The 16,508-nt window shown below is 46.4% G+C and overlaps 1 protein-coding gene across 2 annotated transcripts in view; it reads right to left on the bottom strand.

Moving 5' to 3' along the window:
- MAN2A1 (mannosidase alpha class 2A member 1) overlaps positions 1-16,508 on the bottom strand; it is a 1,157,125-nt gene that overhangs the window by 909,513 nt on the left and 231,104 nt on the right. For both annotated transcript variants that reach the window (XM_085632583.1, XM_085632582.1), the window contains one exon: positions 78-205. In XM_085632583.1, coding sequence (XP_085488709.1) covers positions 78-205 — 128 coding nt within the window. The remainder of the gene's footprint in view (positions 1-77; positions 206-16,508) is intronic.

Here is a 16,508-nt window from a genome sequence, read left to right as displayed (position 1 = left end):
TTGAACAAAGCATGCACCGCAATTTTTCTAACGAAGTATCAATGGGCAACATACTGTAAATAAAAAATATCCCCTACCAAGATTGTGCTCCAGCCACTGGTGTCCTTCGATCATTTGGTCGATTACAGCAAAGTAATGGGACGAAGCTTCGTCTGTCATGACCCAGCCTCCAGTAACGATTTCAAACTGTCCATTTTCCACCAATCTGTGGGATATTGAGAAGATGATTAGACAATTATCATTGGTTTTAAACGTATAATACTGACAGCTACATGAGGAACGTGTTACTAAAGTAAAATCGGAGACAAACCTACTAGGACTACAGGCATCCACCACTCATTACATCACGCAGTATTCATAAGACACTAAGTTGAAAACAGATGTTGTCACTGAATGAGCTTGCTAGCATCGGATAAAAAAGGGAGCAGTGCCTTGCGTATTTGCGAGTCGCAGACTTACTTTCGGTAGCAACAGCGTACTGTACAGAGAGCTAGAGAAAAAGGAAAATATACAAATATGAACGCAAAGCCTGGATGACAAAGGGCGACAGCTACTGACCACTCGAGAGCTTGTGGAGTTTGCCACTGGCTGTGAGGGCACCTCAAGTGAAATGAGCAGTCTCAAGTTAAAGAAGAAGTATGTTGGTTTTCGTCTCCCAGTTTGCAGTCTCGGTTTTCTTTGGCGAATCTTTCCTTCTGTGAGCAACGGGCGCAAGCATCTGCAAGATGATGTTGCATGATGAGTTTCCGTAAACGATTAACGCGGCGCCAGTCGACTAAGATTCGGTACCATGGGAGTGCAGCTACAGAAGGCCTCTTTGCATGTCTCGCCTACATAGAGCCATTTCCGACCTGGCTACGGTTTGGCTGTAAGTGAAGGTGATAAGTAACGTTGTTGAATAAGTACGCGACCGGGTTGACCCCTATCACCCTTCTTGTTTGCATTGGTGCTCGAACCCCTGGTCTCGAGGCTCAGAAGCGAAATGGACAAGTGGGGACTCTGTATCAGACGAAAGACTCCTCTAATTTCTTTTTATGTGGATGACACGCTTTTCTACCTCAAGGTCCTCAGCGAGTCACTCCCATTGCTCCTGCAAAGCTTTTGGGGAAATATCTGGCCTGCATATCAATTTGAATAAATCCCTGATTTTGCCGTTGGACCTTCTAGAGACACAGGACCTCATGGTATTTCCGACTCTCCCTCTTTCCTGGGAAACCGACCACTTTTGCTATCTCGGAGTAATAGTTGCACACACTGTCCAGAAGCGAATCCAATATAACATTAACCGTGCCACACAGGGCTTGATAACCTCGGTGCGCTTTTGGATTAAGCTCCCCTTGTCCCTTACGGGATGTGTAGCGGTGGCGAAGATGGTCTTTAGGCCTATCTCTTTACACTCTACAGCACTCTCTGGACACATTACTCAGGGCAGTCTTTAGGATCTTACACTCCGTTAACAACACTAATATGGCAGGAGGTCACAGCAGAGTGGCACAGGGATCTTTCATCTCCCTTTGGAAGATGGACGTTTAGCTTTGCCTAACTTAGAACTGTATCACCTGGCCTCGCAGCTACAACACACAGCGCGCTGGCTGGCTGAGGGGACGAGTGAGGGGGAAAAAAACTTGCTTGCAGATGACTCAAGAGTGGAACCATTGCCATGTTTGCTTAATGGATGGGGTAGGGTCGCCAGATGGCGCTCTACCTAATTAAGCACACGTCATATCTCTGGGACCCTGCAGTGAAGTTGATGATCAAGCGAGCCCCATTTGCACAGGAGTTTATGTTTTGGGACCGTCTGGCATTTCGTTTGCTATCTAAGGCGATGGATATTAGTCCACAGAAAGATGGAGGTGTCTGACTCTGGGCGATCTCTACTCAAATGGCATTTTCATTACGTTTGAGGCTGAACAGAAGACTTTTGGTCTGGGTCCAGGACAGTTTTTGTGGTATGCAAGCATGGTTGACATAGTCCGAGATATCTGGCCCATATACCCGGATGTGTCGCTCTCCTCTGAAATATTTAGGAAGATATTGGAATTCGGTGGGGGCGGACTTTTAGTATCACATATGTATAGAGGTATGATTGCGGATCAGCCAAGGGCCTCGCCTCGGGCCAGAGCGGAGGGGGTGCTCAGAACCCCCACTTGAGGATACACAGTGGAAAGGTATATATGCACTAGTAAAACAGGGATTGTGTAATGCACGGTTCAAGTTAGCTCATTTTAATTATGTACACCGCACATATGTCACCCCGATGTTTTTCCATCAAATTGATCAAGCTAAAGCAGGTGCCATTGGTGCCAGAGTGGCCCTGCTGGATTCCTCCACTTGCCTTGGCACTGTCCACTGGTCCTGGCTTACTGGGAATCCGTGGTGCAGAGATTACAGACCCTTGAAGGGGTGTCAGTGAACTTGGACCCAGTATCTTGTCTGTTGGGGAATGTTAAAAGGAGTAAGGGTAGGAAAATGGAATGGAAATTTTTACAATTGGCCCTCCTCCTAGCGAAGAGATCAGTGGCCATCGCATGGATAAGCCCCAGAGGTCCAGGGGAGCAGGGATGGATTAAAGATGTTACAGACTGGGAGTTGGCCCAAAAGTTTCGACTTTGATAATGTAGGAGAGACAAATGGGCAGATGAAGATCTGCACATATGGCAGGGGACATTTCATAGTTTCAGGGATACAGACAGAATTGTGGGTGAGGATCAACAGAATCCAGAGGATTGAGATTCATTGGTAGCCATGCTGGGCGAGGTTGACATATACGGGAGGAAGGTTAACAGGTAAATATTTCTGTTGTATCCTATTGTATACATTGGTCCCTTTATGCCGTTAAAATACTGCTGTATGATATGCCTGAGACGCCAACTCACCTCTACACAACTGTTACTAGTACACTGTTTGTAATGTATTAATGTCATACAATAAAGAATTTCTTTTTTTTTTTTTAACTTTGTTGGAGAGGTAAGATAGTTTCCTGGATGGGAGGGGTTTAACAAAATGGCAAGAGGCTCGAAAAATGTCTTCAGAATGGCAGTCACTGGAGTGTGATTAAAATGTCTTCAGAATGGCAGTCACTGGAGTGTGGTTAGTATGGGGTAATATGCCATGTTTTGGATGCTTACAAAAACGAGCTGGTGGATAGAGGAATACTTTCAGGGTGTACAGTGATCCAGAAATAAATGCTGAGACCAGTGAGGAATGATTTGCTGTTACTTGTGTGCAAGACGACGGCCTAGAATGTGACTTGGAAGTGTGAGGTAGAAATTAGGATAGGAGCCTCCAAATCCCACAACTGACTCCAAGTTTTCAAAAAGACATATAGAAACAAAATGATTTGGCATAGATCGTAAGCTGATGTTAAGCCACACTTTCGAAAAAATTATTACTCTGTGTTTTTAGTGTTGAATTTGAGGCATGTTTAAGACATTCAAGCAGGCAGTAGTTCTTATGTGGACAACAGACATAAAGGTAAAGTTCTGTATCACTCTGTGCCGACATTAATGCTTTTCAATTGCATCGGGATTTCCAGGGACTTAAAGAATAAGCAATGTATCTTGGGTGCCATTTTGGAACAATGGCAGCCCTGCAGGTGATGAGAAAGGAATCCGGATGAGAAGGTTTTCATTTAAATGACCCACAAGCTGGCTAGGAAATGTTAGCAGGAGAGTCCCACCAGGGGCATTCAAGACCTCCCATTATCGGACTACAGGAATTCCAATAGCCCCACCTCCTTATAGCCACACTTTCACCAGGGCCTGTTGGACCCTTTAAACTGCCACTCAGGCTTCCTCACAGTTGCCTCATACTGGGTGGGCTGAGGGCCTTACCCCAACCTATCTGAACGGGTCGCATCACTGAAGCCTCTCTGGTTTTGAAGCTGCTGGCTGGATGCGTCACTCCTTTGAAACGATGTTTGATGTTTCCGTGTGACCACCTGGCATCCGGACTGGTGCGAATTGTTTGCTGGCCAGTTAAATCCCACAGCTGTTGCAATCATGGGACGATATCTAATAAGACATTGCTTGAGGGGGTTTGATGTTGGTTCGTTGATGAGTGACATGGGATCTGATGCCTGATATATATGGGAGCTCCACCTCGCTGAAATGAACAGAGCCCCTGACCAATTCAGCCTACAGATCTATCCATTGATCTTTCTGCATTTTGGCTGCCATGTTGTCAACAGCCATATGGGAAAGTCTAGGCACATACCCTTCTCTAGAAAGCACATCAGAGCTTTTGGTGACCATCTTGGATATAGAAAGATGCCTCACACTATAAGAAAGAATTGTACATGCTCTACAATTACTGAGAATTTCGTAATCTCAAGTAAACGTTCAATGCTTTATTTTTTGTAAATTCTAGCAGTAACCTTTATTATATTAACTGCTTTTAGGCAGTTTGATCGTGTTCTCATGTCAGAATGAATCTCCACTCATGTAAAACAATTGCACACCCTACTGGGTCATGTCTGTGCCATATAAAACTGCAAACAAAATAAATAAAAATGAAGTGGTTCGGGAGCAACCTTTAAGGAAGGAGAACCAACTGAGGACAGCCCACTAGGCCAGTAAGGGTGATATGGTCTTTTTACTATAATTTTGTCCGCCCCCAAGAATCTACTACAGAGCCGTGGCTACACAGTTTATCTAATGCCACAGTCCAAAAAACCCAACCTTATCCAAACTAGGCTTGAAAAGTTTATTGTTTTTGTCTCATTCTAATTTAAAATGCATTCACACTAGCTGTTTAAGACTATACTTTTCTTCTGACTGTCCTACAATAATGCAAAAATCAGATAATACAAATTGATCAAGGCAAGTCATCTGGAAAAAATGCAGTATAGGTAGAAAATATTTATTACTTTCCTCTAACATTATTCTCTTCCATAGAGGCAGGAAAAGATGCCGCCTTCTCTTATACATTTTAGTATCTGCCCTGGCATCACTATCTCTACAGCAGTGGTGACAGCTGATATTCTGCATTGTCCAATTTGATACATGGAAGATTTTAGACAATGGAGCATTTGGTACGCATGATATTATGGTTACTCTTTCCTACTGTGGATTGTGCTGTTACTGCCAGCTAGCAGTCTATTAACCTTGTTTAGAATAATTTGATAGAATCTGAGTTGTCTTTCTATAAGAGCCTCTATAAGTCTTGTTTTTGACCCTTCTTTAAAAAACAATAGTAGATTCAACTGTTGAGTTGCTTGAACCAATATATCATAGTCCGTAAGAAATTAGTTGCTTACCTGTAACTCCAGTTCTCTAACATTGTTATCTTTTATAAATTAATTTGCTCAAATCATTCTCTGTCCTTAGGCTGGGAATCCCCACTAAATTAACACAGCAATATAAAGTGTAAAATATAGATAAAATACAGAGTACAGTGGAACATGGCTATAGGCCTGAACCAACCTTATATATTTAGTATCACATCCACATCATTAGAAAGAACCTAAATTCCAAGCAATGAGGTGGAAGCTTAATAACTCCTATTCCCCTATGGCCACCATAGCTGAGATTTCAAGGCACAAGAGTAAGAATAAAATTCAATTAGCCTCTAACCAGGGAGGTGGGAGTGTTGCATGTGAATATATAAACAATGCCAATGTTGGATAACTGGAGTTACAGGTAAGTAACTAATTTCTTCTACAACTTTGGACTATAATAGCAAGCAGTACATGTTACAATACATTCCAAAAGCGGGAAGAAGGCTCACCTGTTGTGGAGGGATTTGTAGGCATGGGTGAGTAGCTTGAAAGTTACTCTCTTCTGGATGGGGAGCAAGTGTAGGTCTCGTAGGTGCTGGGTTATGTGTTTGTTTCATGGGGTTCCGAGGACGAGTATGGCTGCGGTGTTTTGGATAGTTTGGAGCTTGTGTAGCAGGGCTTTGTTGATTTCTGCGTAGAGGGCATTGCCGTAGTCCAGTCTGCTGGTTATGAGTGTGTGGGTGACAGTCTTTCTGCATTCAGGGGGGATCCACTTGAAGGTCTTGCGGAGGATGCGGGTGAGTTGAAGCAGGTGAAGGCAACGGCATTGGTCTGGCGGGTTGTGGTGAGTGAGGAGTCTAGAATGATGCAGAGGATCCGGGTGTGGTCCATCAGGGTGGGAGGGTTTCCGAGTGCAGGGGGCCACCAGGAGCTGTCCCACGCAGTGGGGGAGGGTCCGAGGCCAAAGACCTCCACCTTCTACAAGTTCAGTTTTAGGCAGCTGACGCTCATCCATGCTGCAACGTCTTTCATTCCTTCTTGAAAGCGGTGTCTGGATCTCTTCGGGGTTCTTCGTGAGAGAGAGGATGAACTGGGTGTCATCGGCGTAAGATACTATGCTGACCTCATGCTGTCTGACGATGGCGGCGAGGGAGGCCATGTAGATGTTGAAGAGCGTGGGGCTGAGCAAGGATCCTTGAGGTACTCCACAGTTGATCTCTGTAGGTTCCGAGAGGAAGGGGGGGTGGGGGGGTGGGGAGTCTGATCCTTTGGGTTCTGCCAGAAAGAAAGGAGCGGATCCAGTCGAGGGTGGTTCCTCGTATCCCGGCATATTGGAGTCTGGCTGTTAGAGTGCAGTGTGAGACGGTTTCAAAGGCTGCAGAGAGGTCTAGTAGGATGAGGGCCGCAGTGTGGCCCTGGTCGAGTAACATGCGCATGTCATCGGTGGTGGCGAGGAGGTCGGTCTCTGTGCTGTGGTGGCTGCAAAATCCGGACTGGGAGGAGTCGAGGACGGCGTTCTCTTCGATGAAGGTGATCAGGTGGGCATTGATGTACCTCTTGGTGACTTTGGCTGCGAAGGGAAGGAGAGAGATGGGCCGGCAGTTTTACAGGTTTGTCAAGTCCGAGGGTTTCTTGAGGAGGGGCTTGAACTCTGCCCGCTTCCAGTCAGTGGGGAAGATGCCGTATTCGAGGGAGGCGTTGATGGTCCGACCTAGTTCGGGTGCTGCGGCGGTTCTGTGGAAGATGTGTGGTGGGCAGGGGTCCGTGGGGGCTCCTGAGTGGGAGTTCTTTATGGTCGTGGTGGTGTCTTCAGTAGTAGCGGTTTTCCAGGTGGTGATGGTCGGCTGGTTGTCGGTGGTGGGGTGGGGAGTGGTGACCGGAGTCTGTTTGCTGAAGTTCTCATCTTCATTAGTTTAGGCCCTTCTGACCAAACACAATCCAAGATTGGCAAACTCTCATAGGTTTCAGAGCCTGCTCTATAAAGTCCTAAAAAAGCATAGTTGATCTACACGCTTTATATGAAGTTTACATTCTTTTGCAGCTCTTTCCAGAAGAGAATGAAATTTGAAAATATCATCCATCTGAGCTTGAGGGACAGGTGTGTCATCCCCTTTTCTAGGAGTCACAATATCATCCACTACATCATCTTGACCATTATCTGGTGAAGTTCACCAACAGTCTCATTTATATCGGCATAGATAGAATGATTGGAGTAATCATCACCCATATCTTCAGGTACAGGTGGAGCCACTAGTCTTTGAACTACTCTGGGTGATGCTCTAGGAAGTGGTTATGGGGAAAGGGGTAACAGCTGTGGAGGAGAGCAGTCTAATATGGTGGTTGTTGTGGTGACAACTTTTGAAAAGGTTTAGTTTGTTGTAATGTAGTCAAAAAAAGCCACAGGCACCTGAACAACCTTGGAGCATCCATGTCTAGGAGGAATGCAAGACCTTGATGTGTGAGGAAAACTATCCTGATGGTAATCAATGTCTGAATAAAAGTCCTTTTCCTCCATGTCTGCACCAAATTCCGGAACATACTGAACATTCAACTGAGTTGGGCTGCGAACCATATTCACTTGCCTCATCTTCCTGATCAGATTGCAGAATATGCGCTGGTGGTAATGTTTATACCTTTAATGGTGAAAGCAGAGGCATGAAAACTGCATTTGATGGTGTCAACTGCATCATTGTCGATAACATAGTCTCTACCGTCGACAACTTGGCTACCGTCAACAGGGCTGATTTCTTCCTCAACAGAGTTAGCGTCAACGGGTCCAGTGTCGACACTATTGACGTCAACAGGATCGTCAAAAGTGTTGTCGCCATCGACGCTGAAGGTCTTATTATCAATGGTCTTGTAGATGACAATGTCCTCGACGAGGACTGAGGTTTTGTAGATTTTTCTTCTTTTTTCGAAGTTGATCCTCAATGGCAGCTAATGACCCCTTAGATGCATGTATTACATGTTTATAGTCAGAAGGGGTGGCTGCAAGTGCTTTTCCAAACAACTCCTAATCAAGAAGCGGAATAAGCCTCCTTTTTTGAGTTGCCTTTGTGGAAGTGCTTGGACAGGAACTTTGATGGATTCTTCCCCTGAAGAGAAGACATCAACTTTAGAAGGAGAAATATTCTCTTTTGTCATCATATACAAAGCCAACGTTCTTTCTCTGTCCTTAAGAGTAAAAACTCATATAAATGTCACATTTAGATGCATTATGCTTAGGATAAAGGCAATAAATACATTGTACATGTAGATCTTCAATGTAAATCTTTTAAAGACCACAAAATGAACAAGCCTTGAAAAGAGTTTGCTTGTCCCTGTCAGTTATGGTGACAGCTGATGACAGTTGACTGTCTAGTAAAAAGATCTCCCTGGCCCAGAGATTTTAACTATTTCCCTAAAACAATTCACAGTAGTTCTGCATTGAAGATGGAATTGGTTCAAATCCAGGGCAGATCTAGAAAGTAACCAATTTAAATTTCACTAAGGGAGAAGAGCTATGTCAGGGGACTCCCTCATACACGACATGAGGTACAAATCTGAGCTATGGTGGACCCTAGGGGGAGTAGGTTAGTTTACGCTTCCACCACATTGGCTGAAGTTTGGGTTCTTTCAGGTGAGGTGGAAGTGATACTAAATATATAAGGTACTTTAGGCCTATGGCCATTTTACATTATATTCTGTAAGCTATGTATATTTTACATTGTATACTGTAGTTTTAATGTACCGGGGATTCCCAGCATGACGATGGGGAATGATCCAAGCTTTGTATATATAAAAGATACAATGCTGGAGAAAGGGACTTCGATCCTGTAAAGAGGAACACAAACACACTCTATCTTAGTTGAGATAGTTGCCCAATATAGATTTTATCCAGAATGGCAGACAGTAATTTGGCATAAAAGGGATATTCGACAGCCTAGTTTCAAGTTAACAGCTGTTCCTGCTACCTATGCTCACTACTACACCTCTGTGTTCAAGAGTACAGAATTTGTGCAACTAGAAACAGTAGTGGTTGACAACTACTGAGATTTATTGAGCAAGGGTTATATCAGCAGCTATTACAACCCCCATGCAGAGCCCACTTTTTTAGGACTGCTTTTAGGTTCATTTCGGAAATATTCTGCTGCAGCACCCAGTGATCAGGAAAGACATAGCCTGGAGTCAACTAATTAAGGTGTAGAGGTTGCATCCGATCCCCCCAACCTCGCTCAATAATAATCCAAATCAGCCAGGGTACCAAGACCAGATTAAAGGCCAAGTCCTAATCATTAGCCAGCATTTCACCATGTGTGGGTTTGGGCCCTTGAGAAGTCTATGCATTAAAATGACTGATTAGACATAAGAGATCAATCAATTAAAATATCTTTATTCTGAATCTTTTTTTTAGATCCGTAAAAGTAAATTATAAAAACATTATGACATAAAATATTAAACATGATTCCATACATTATCATTTAAAAACTCATTCAATAAAATGGTAGCTAAAATCTGTCACTAAAATTCCTCCTATTATCTCAGGAATAAAAAGGCCTATCATCCAAATCTCATCTTTCAATCCTCTTCATAATGATAAGAGGTCAATACTTCCCGGTCTCAACCCCAATTGAGGATTTGTTTTTACTGGTGCTTGCTCTCAAGGAAGTCTAACTCCCTTTTACACCAATCTATGCCTACATTTTGATTTAAAAACAAAAAGGGCGGTGCAGTCTTTTATTAAAAAAAATAATCAATGCATTTAGTATTAATAGGCCTTAGTCAAATTCCCGAATTAATTCCCAGAATTTCTAGTTCAGTGAAACATGAAACGGGGAATGATAAAGGTCACGAGCCATTTAATTTGGATTAATGTACATAGCTGTGTACAATAACGTTCATTCAATAAAACTTTGAGATTGCATTTCACAGATGTAGAGTAACATTCTTCCCTGTGTAAAATGCATTTGCTAACCATTTACCACAGCGGTTGTTTGACAAAAAATAACATCTGATGCGGTTTACTGCTAGTTTTGATAATTATTCAAGCAGGGAACACTACGTGCTACAATGTATGTTTGTGCGCTCTACTGTTAATGTGCATATTTGACACTGCTAAGCAAACCTCTACATATAGTTCGTGTAAACAGCTATCTCTACCCAGTACGAACTAATGTCATTTTTACCATATATAATGATGTGTTGCTGCTCAGGTTTAAAAGATTTATGACAAGACATGTTTATCTCATTTTAAAATAGGCAAATGATTTGGTGGAAATGCCCAGGACAGCCACTCAACGAAAATCTGCACAACCAGTCTCGAGGCCACCTAACCTTTTACAATAAACAATTCCTCCAAATAATGAATATGTCACGAGGCAATGAGCAATAGTAAATTTAGGCTATTCTTTGAACCATCTCCTTGTAGAGTTATGGGGCTGCAAATTAACAGCAGTAACCCAAATCGAAATACCCCTCTCCCTCTCTCTATCACTTTATCACTCCACCATGTAACCCCCCCCCCCCACCTCCCAGATCACCAGCCAGCCACTCAGACCCTCGAAAAACTTTATAAGAATGCCTCTTTCACTCCAGTGAGGGTTCTATCCATCCTAAGGGCGGTGCGTGTTTATAAGCTGTCTATGACTATCCTTCTCATTTGTTTACCAATCTACCTTGCTTGGAGGTAGTACATTTTAGTATCCTATTTATTATTAATAGACTTAAACACATTTCTCCTTTTGATTTGGGAGGCAGAAAACATGATTTCCAAGACTTGTTTTACATTTTTCCACGTTTACGATTTTTCATCCTAAGTACTTGAGCAGTCAGTTAGTAGTTTGATGTTGGCATACCTAACTAGTATACACCTTTAAACAGTTTCATGAGATTCTTTACGACAAATCTTTTTTTACTGATCATTATCAACAGAGAGTCTTCGTTGTACACAGCATGCCGCCTACAACCCACACTGGGCGGGCGCGTTTATATGCAAGAGATGTTGCATGCAGTATATAAAAGCGCAAGGGGCCTACAACATCTTCGGGCGGGCAGCGTTTATATGCAAGAGATGTTGCATGCAGTATATACACAGCAAGAGGCCTACAACCTCTTCGGGCTGGCCGCATTTATATGCAAGAGATGTTGCATGCAGTATATACACAGCAAGGGGCCTACAACCTCTTCGGGCAGTCCGCGTTTATATGCAAGAGATGTTGCATGCAGTATATACACAGCAAGGGGCCTACAACCTCTTCGGGCTGGCCGCGTTTATATGCAAGAGATGTTGCATGCAGTATATACACAGCAAGGGGCCTACAACCTCTTCGGGCTGGCCGCGTTTATATGCAAGAGATGTTGCACGCAGTATTTAAACAGCAAGGGGCCTACAACCTCTTCGGGCTGGCCGCGTTTATATGCAAGAGATGTTGCATGCAGTATATACACAGCAAGGGGCCTACAACCTCTTCGGGCGGGCAGCGTTTATATGCAAGAGATGTTGCATGCAGTATATACACAGCAAGGGGCCTACAACCTCTTCGGGCGGGCAGCGTTTATATGCAAGAGATGTTGCATGCAGTATCTACACAGCAAGGGGCCTACAACCTCTTCGGGCGGGCAGCGTTTATATGCAAGAGATGTTGCATGCAGTATATACACAGCAAGGGGCCTACAACCTCTTCGGGCTGGCCGCGTTTATATGCAAGAGATGTTGCATGCAGTATATACATAGCAAGGGGCCTACAATCTCTTAGGGCCGGCCGAATTTATATGCAAGAGATGTTGCATGCAGTATCTACACAGCAAGGGGCCTACAACCTCTTCGGGCGGGCAGCGTTTATATGCAAGAGATGTTGCATGCAGTATATACACAGCAAGGGGCCTACAACCTCTTCGGGCTGGCCGCGTTTATATGCAAGAGATGTTACATGCAGTATATACATAGCAAGGGGCCTACAACCTCTTAGGGCCGGCCGAATTTATATGCAAGAGATGTTGCATGCAGTATCTACACAGCAAGGGGCCTACAACCTCTTCGGGCCGGCCGCGTTTATATGCAAGAGATGTTGCTTGCAGTATATACACAGCAAGGGGCCGACAACCTCTTTGGGCCGGCCGCGTTTATATGCAAGAGATGTTGTACGCAGTATGTAAACAGCAAGGGGCCTACAACCTCTTCGGGCCAGCCGAATTTATATGCAAGAGTTGTTGCATGCAGCATATAAACAGCAAGGGGCCTACAACCTCTTTGGGCTGGCCGCGTTTATGTGCAAGAGATGTTGCACGCAGTATTTAAACAGCAAGGGGCCTACAACCTCTTCGGGCCGGCCACGTTTATATGCAAGAGATGTTGCATGCAGTATATACACAGCAAGGGGCCTACAACCTCTTCGGGCCGCCCGAATTTGTTCACAAGCCTTAGGCCCACAGCCCCGTCGCTGATGGGTATGTGGGTGTGTTTAGGTGGGCCCATGTGCTCTGATGCCTAGATTTGTGACAGCGTTGTCGTATAGTAACTCACACATTTAGCAAGTGGCTTATAAGAGCCCAGTCAGCCTGGGTCATTGCAGCTATACCAGAAAAGCGAATACAAAAAAAGAATACAATTGCAGGAACACTAGGATGCCCTTTATGTGCACCAGAACCTGCTGCCAGTACGTGTACGGTATGAGGAGCACTGTGTTGGGTCCTTCCCTACTTGGTGGATGAGTTCGATCTCAGATGTTGCCATTGTGGTGGGTATGGCCCGTGTCATGGCAAAAAGTGTTAAACTAACGCAGGAGGTGGTCTTGGAGTCGAGAGAAAAATAAGCGGTAGAAAAGTACGGGGAGCCCATTAGGGCCAGGTGCTTTTCCCAAGGGGAGGGTCCATGCTGCAGTGCACAGCTCTTCATCTGTGATGGGATTGTCTGGAAGGGCTGCATGGTGCAGGTGCAGGGGCTCCCAGTTACATTCAGCCAGGTAAGAGTGAAGGTTTGTGGGGGAGGAAGCCTCTCAGGAAAATAATTGTTGGTGGAAGTTCCAGAAGGACTCTAATTTATCGTCCAACCCGAATTTCCAACCTGGATTTTAGCAATATGGGGGGAGCACATTAAGCTGGAAGCAATCGGTAATTCCTTTGCAGATTTCCTCTACGCCCACAGGGTCGCGCAGGATGTGTGGAGGCAGGTGCCAGCGCAGGATGGCCTCAGGGCTGTCACCTCCAGTTTTCCAGGTTAGTTCTAGGTGTGTATGATCTGAGACGGAGATATCTGAGAGTTCAACCCTGTGCAGCCCACGGAGGATAGAGGGGGTGACAAAGACATAATCTATGCGGGAGTAAGAAGCGTGTACATGTGAGTAGAAGGAATAGTCTTGGGTACCAGGGTGTTTGTATCGCAATGCGTCTATCAGCCCCTAGCCCTCATTATCACACTTCAAGCGTGCAGACATAGTCCCGGTGGTCTGGAATGTCATGTCGCTGCAGTCTAGGGCTGGGTCACAGACAAGACTGAACTCTCCGAAAACTATAGCCTCACCCTCCACCCCGTCCAGTTGTTCTCACAGGATGCGCTTGATATACATGTCTTGGGAGGTGTTCGGGCCATAGAGGTTAAGTAAGGTCAGTTTGTGTTTCCCCTTGGTAGTTGTAGTAACAGAAAAGAACCCTCCTTATCCCGCATCTCCTTTGCAACAGAGGTGTAACTGCCAGCTTTACAGAGACTGCCCACCCCTAAGGTTCTAGTAGTTGTGTATGCCCATTGCTGCTTAGAGTATTTCGGGTGTGACATGTGGTGACGCTCAGCCATTATCAGGTGAGTCTCTTGGAGCATAAGGATATCAGGGTTGTGCTGCAGCACATAGCGCCAGATCTATTTTCGTTTATTAGGAGAGCTTAAGCCCCTCATGTTTAGGGAGAGTAGTTTTAAATCACCCATGGTATTTGGAGGCCTGGGGTGTGCGGTGAAGGAGGCGTGTGTGTGAGAACACAATTAGACATAAATTTAAAGTGTGCGTAAGGGGAGAGAGGACAGTTCTGCGCCCCGTTCACCCACCCACTGCTCGCAAATAGCTCATGGTACTTCACCCAACCTTTCTATAGGCTCAAGTCAGGCCGTGCATGGACATAAAGAGAGCCCGGCAAACAGCCCCCAGCCCCTCATCAGCCGCCCAAAAAGTGTACGCACCCCACAGCAATAGCTCCGGCATATACCCAGCACGACCTGTGAGAAAAAACAAAGTAGATCATGTAACAACAAGGGGCCAACAGGGCCTCACAAGGACTTCTTCATATGTAGAGATCGGCACCGAGGTGCTCCAATCCCGCCGGAAGAACAAGTCTAAAGGGGGGGGGGGGGGGTATCCGGAGTACGCCAGAGGCAAAAGGATTAAGACATTATGGTGTGTCTACGCCCTGAGGCCCATCACCCCCGAAGACAAAGCGCCAGAAGAGGCATATGGTGGCAGTTCCAATCATGTACATATGGCTAAATGCAGTCCATTTTGCGGTCAGATGGAGCATGGGGTGGAGCGGGCAGGAGACATCCCACCATTGAGATTGCCGAGGTTCTGGATGATGTCTTTCTTCGTGGCTTGTGAGGATGACTCTGCTTGGCGCTAATCGGGCCGGCGCTGGGGGACCATGGCCCCCTCAGGTTTGAGGCTCAGTCCCGGGCCATCAGGCGGGAGGAAGCATTGCAGTTGTGAGTAATCCGGAAGACCCAGCAGCGACCTGGCCTCCGCCATGGAGCGCATTATGCGGCGCTTGCCTTCCCAATGAAACAAGAGGACAAATGGATGGCCCCACTGATAGCGAATGCCCAGGTCCCGCAGCTTCTCGGGGATAGGCTTGAAATCGCATCTCTTCCTCAAGGTGACGGGGGAGACATCCTAGTAGAGCTGGATCGAATGGCCTCAGAATATGATCTCCATTTTTCCCCTGGCTGTCTGCACGATTGCCTCCTTTTCGGTGTAGAAATGGACTCTCGTCAAGCTATCTAGGACGCCAGCTGCCCGGCACCACAGTGATTCGGTGTGCCCTCTCAAGGGTAGGCAGGGAGGCATCCTCATCACCACAGACCGCCCGGAGCAGCTCTGCCGTGAAAGACAAGACATCTGGTCCCTCCGCACCCCGGGAAACACCTCATATGCTAATTTTGTTGTTCATGCGGCTCCTATTTTCAAAGACTTCCTGTTTGGTCTGTAGTTTGATGTGCTGGTCTTCCAAAGCAGAGATCCGCTTCCATAATATCCCGTGGTCTTCAGATCTAGCGTCCACAGTGCATTCAAAGTCATCCACCCTATCCCAAATTTCCGAAACCTCTCTCCGGATGCCGCGTAGACCAGATTTGAACTCTTCCTTGAAGGAAGAGCTGTCGGTCCGGATCTCCCGGAGGAAGCGGTCCATATAGCCCTGGGTGATCTGTGCCAAGTCGTCTCCCTCCGCTGTTGCAGGTTGGTGCTCGAGGGGGTGGGCTGCCGCCTCTGACTGTGGGGTCTTACCCCAGAGCGACATCACTGAAGCGTCCTTGGCCGCTTTGGAGTGCGGCATGGCCAGGTGGTCAGGGCACCTCGGTCGCAGGAGCTCACCACTCCCCCAAGTGGTCTTCGAGGGCCCGAACCAACAAGGGCTGTGTCCAGGTCTAGGGAATGTAGCACACCCCTCGGACGCTACTCCATCACCAGGATACTCACGAACAATGCTTCCTTGTGCGAGTCGTTGGGGGGTCCTGCTGTGTAGACTGGCAGCGGAAGTCTAAACATATTGGGAAGAGACCCCTCAACACTGAGATGCAGGGCAGTAGCCCGCCGCCTCCCGCGCAGTGCGCCAGGTGAACGTCCACGGTGGGAAGATACAAGGAGCCAGTCCCAGCTTCTCCAGGGGCGACCCCAATGCAGGCACCAATACCAGGGACGCAGTCTTTGCACCTTTAGGAGGGAGGAGTGGACCGGGTCTCCCCGTCGGTGCGAGCTGAGGCTGCATCAGGCCTCCCGGCACGTTAAAGAAGGCGGTGGGCACCCGCGCGTCCCGGCTTTAAGGGGTCGGCATAGCGGTCACTGCCTCACTTTCAAACTCTGCGCGATGTGCCCCGGGGGAGAAGGAGAACACAAAGAGCGAGACTTTCTCCATCGCCTCTCAGGCCACGCCCCTTTCATAAGATTCTTATGCTTCTCCAATAAAGGGAAGGCCAGATCAGGGTAGGTGGCAACTTAAACTTGCAAACTGTTGCTGAAAATGTAATTATGTTTTAGACGCGGGGGCGGAGCTAGCCACGCCAGGAGATGGCTGCAATGTAAGCGTGCTCCTCCGGCAATAACCCTATCCTGCAATT

This window comes from Triturus cristatus, chromosome 2_1 (assembly GCF_964204655.1).
Source record: "Triturus cristatus chromosome 2_1, aTriCri1.1, whole genome shotgun sequence".
Taxonomy (NCBI): Eukaryota; Metazoa; Chordata; class Amphibia; order Caudata; family Salamandridae; genus Triturus; species Triturus cristatus.
Note: the sequence above shows the minus strand (reverse complement) of the source record. Positions and strands in the feature narration are given on the sequence as shown.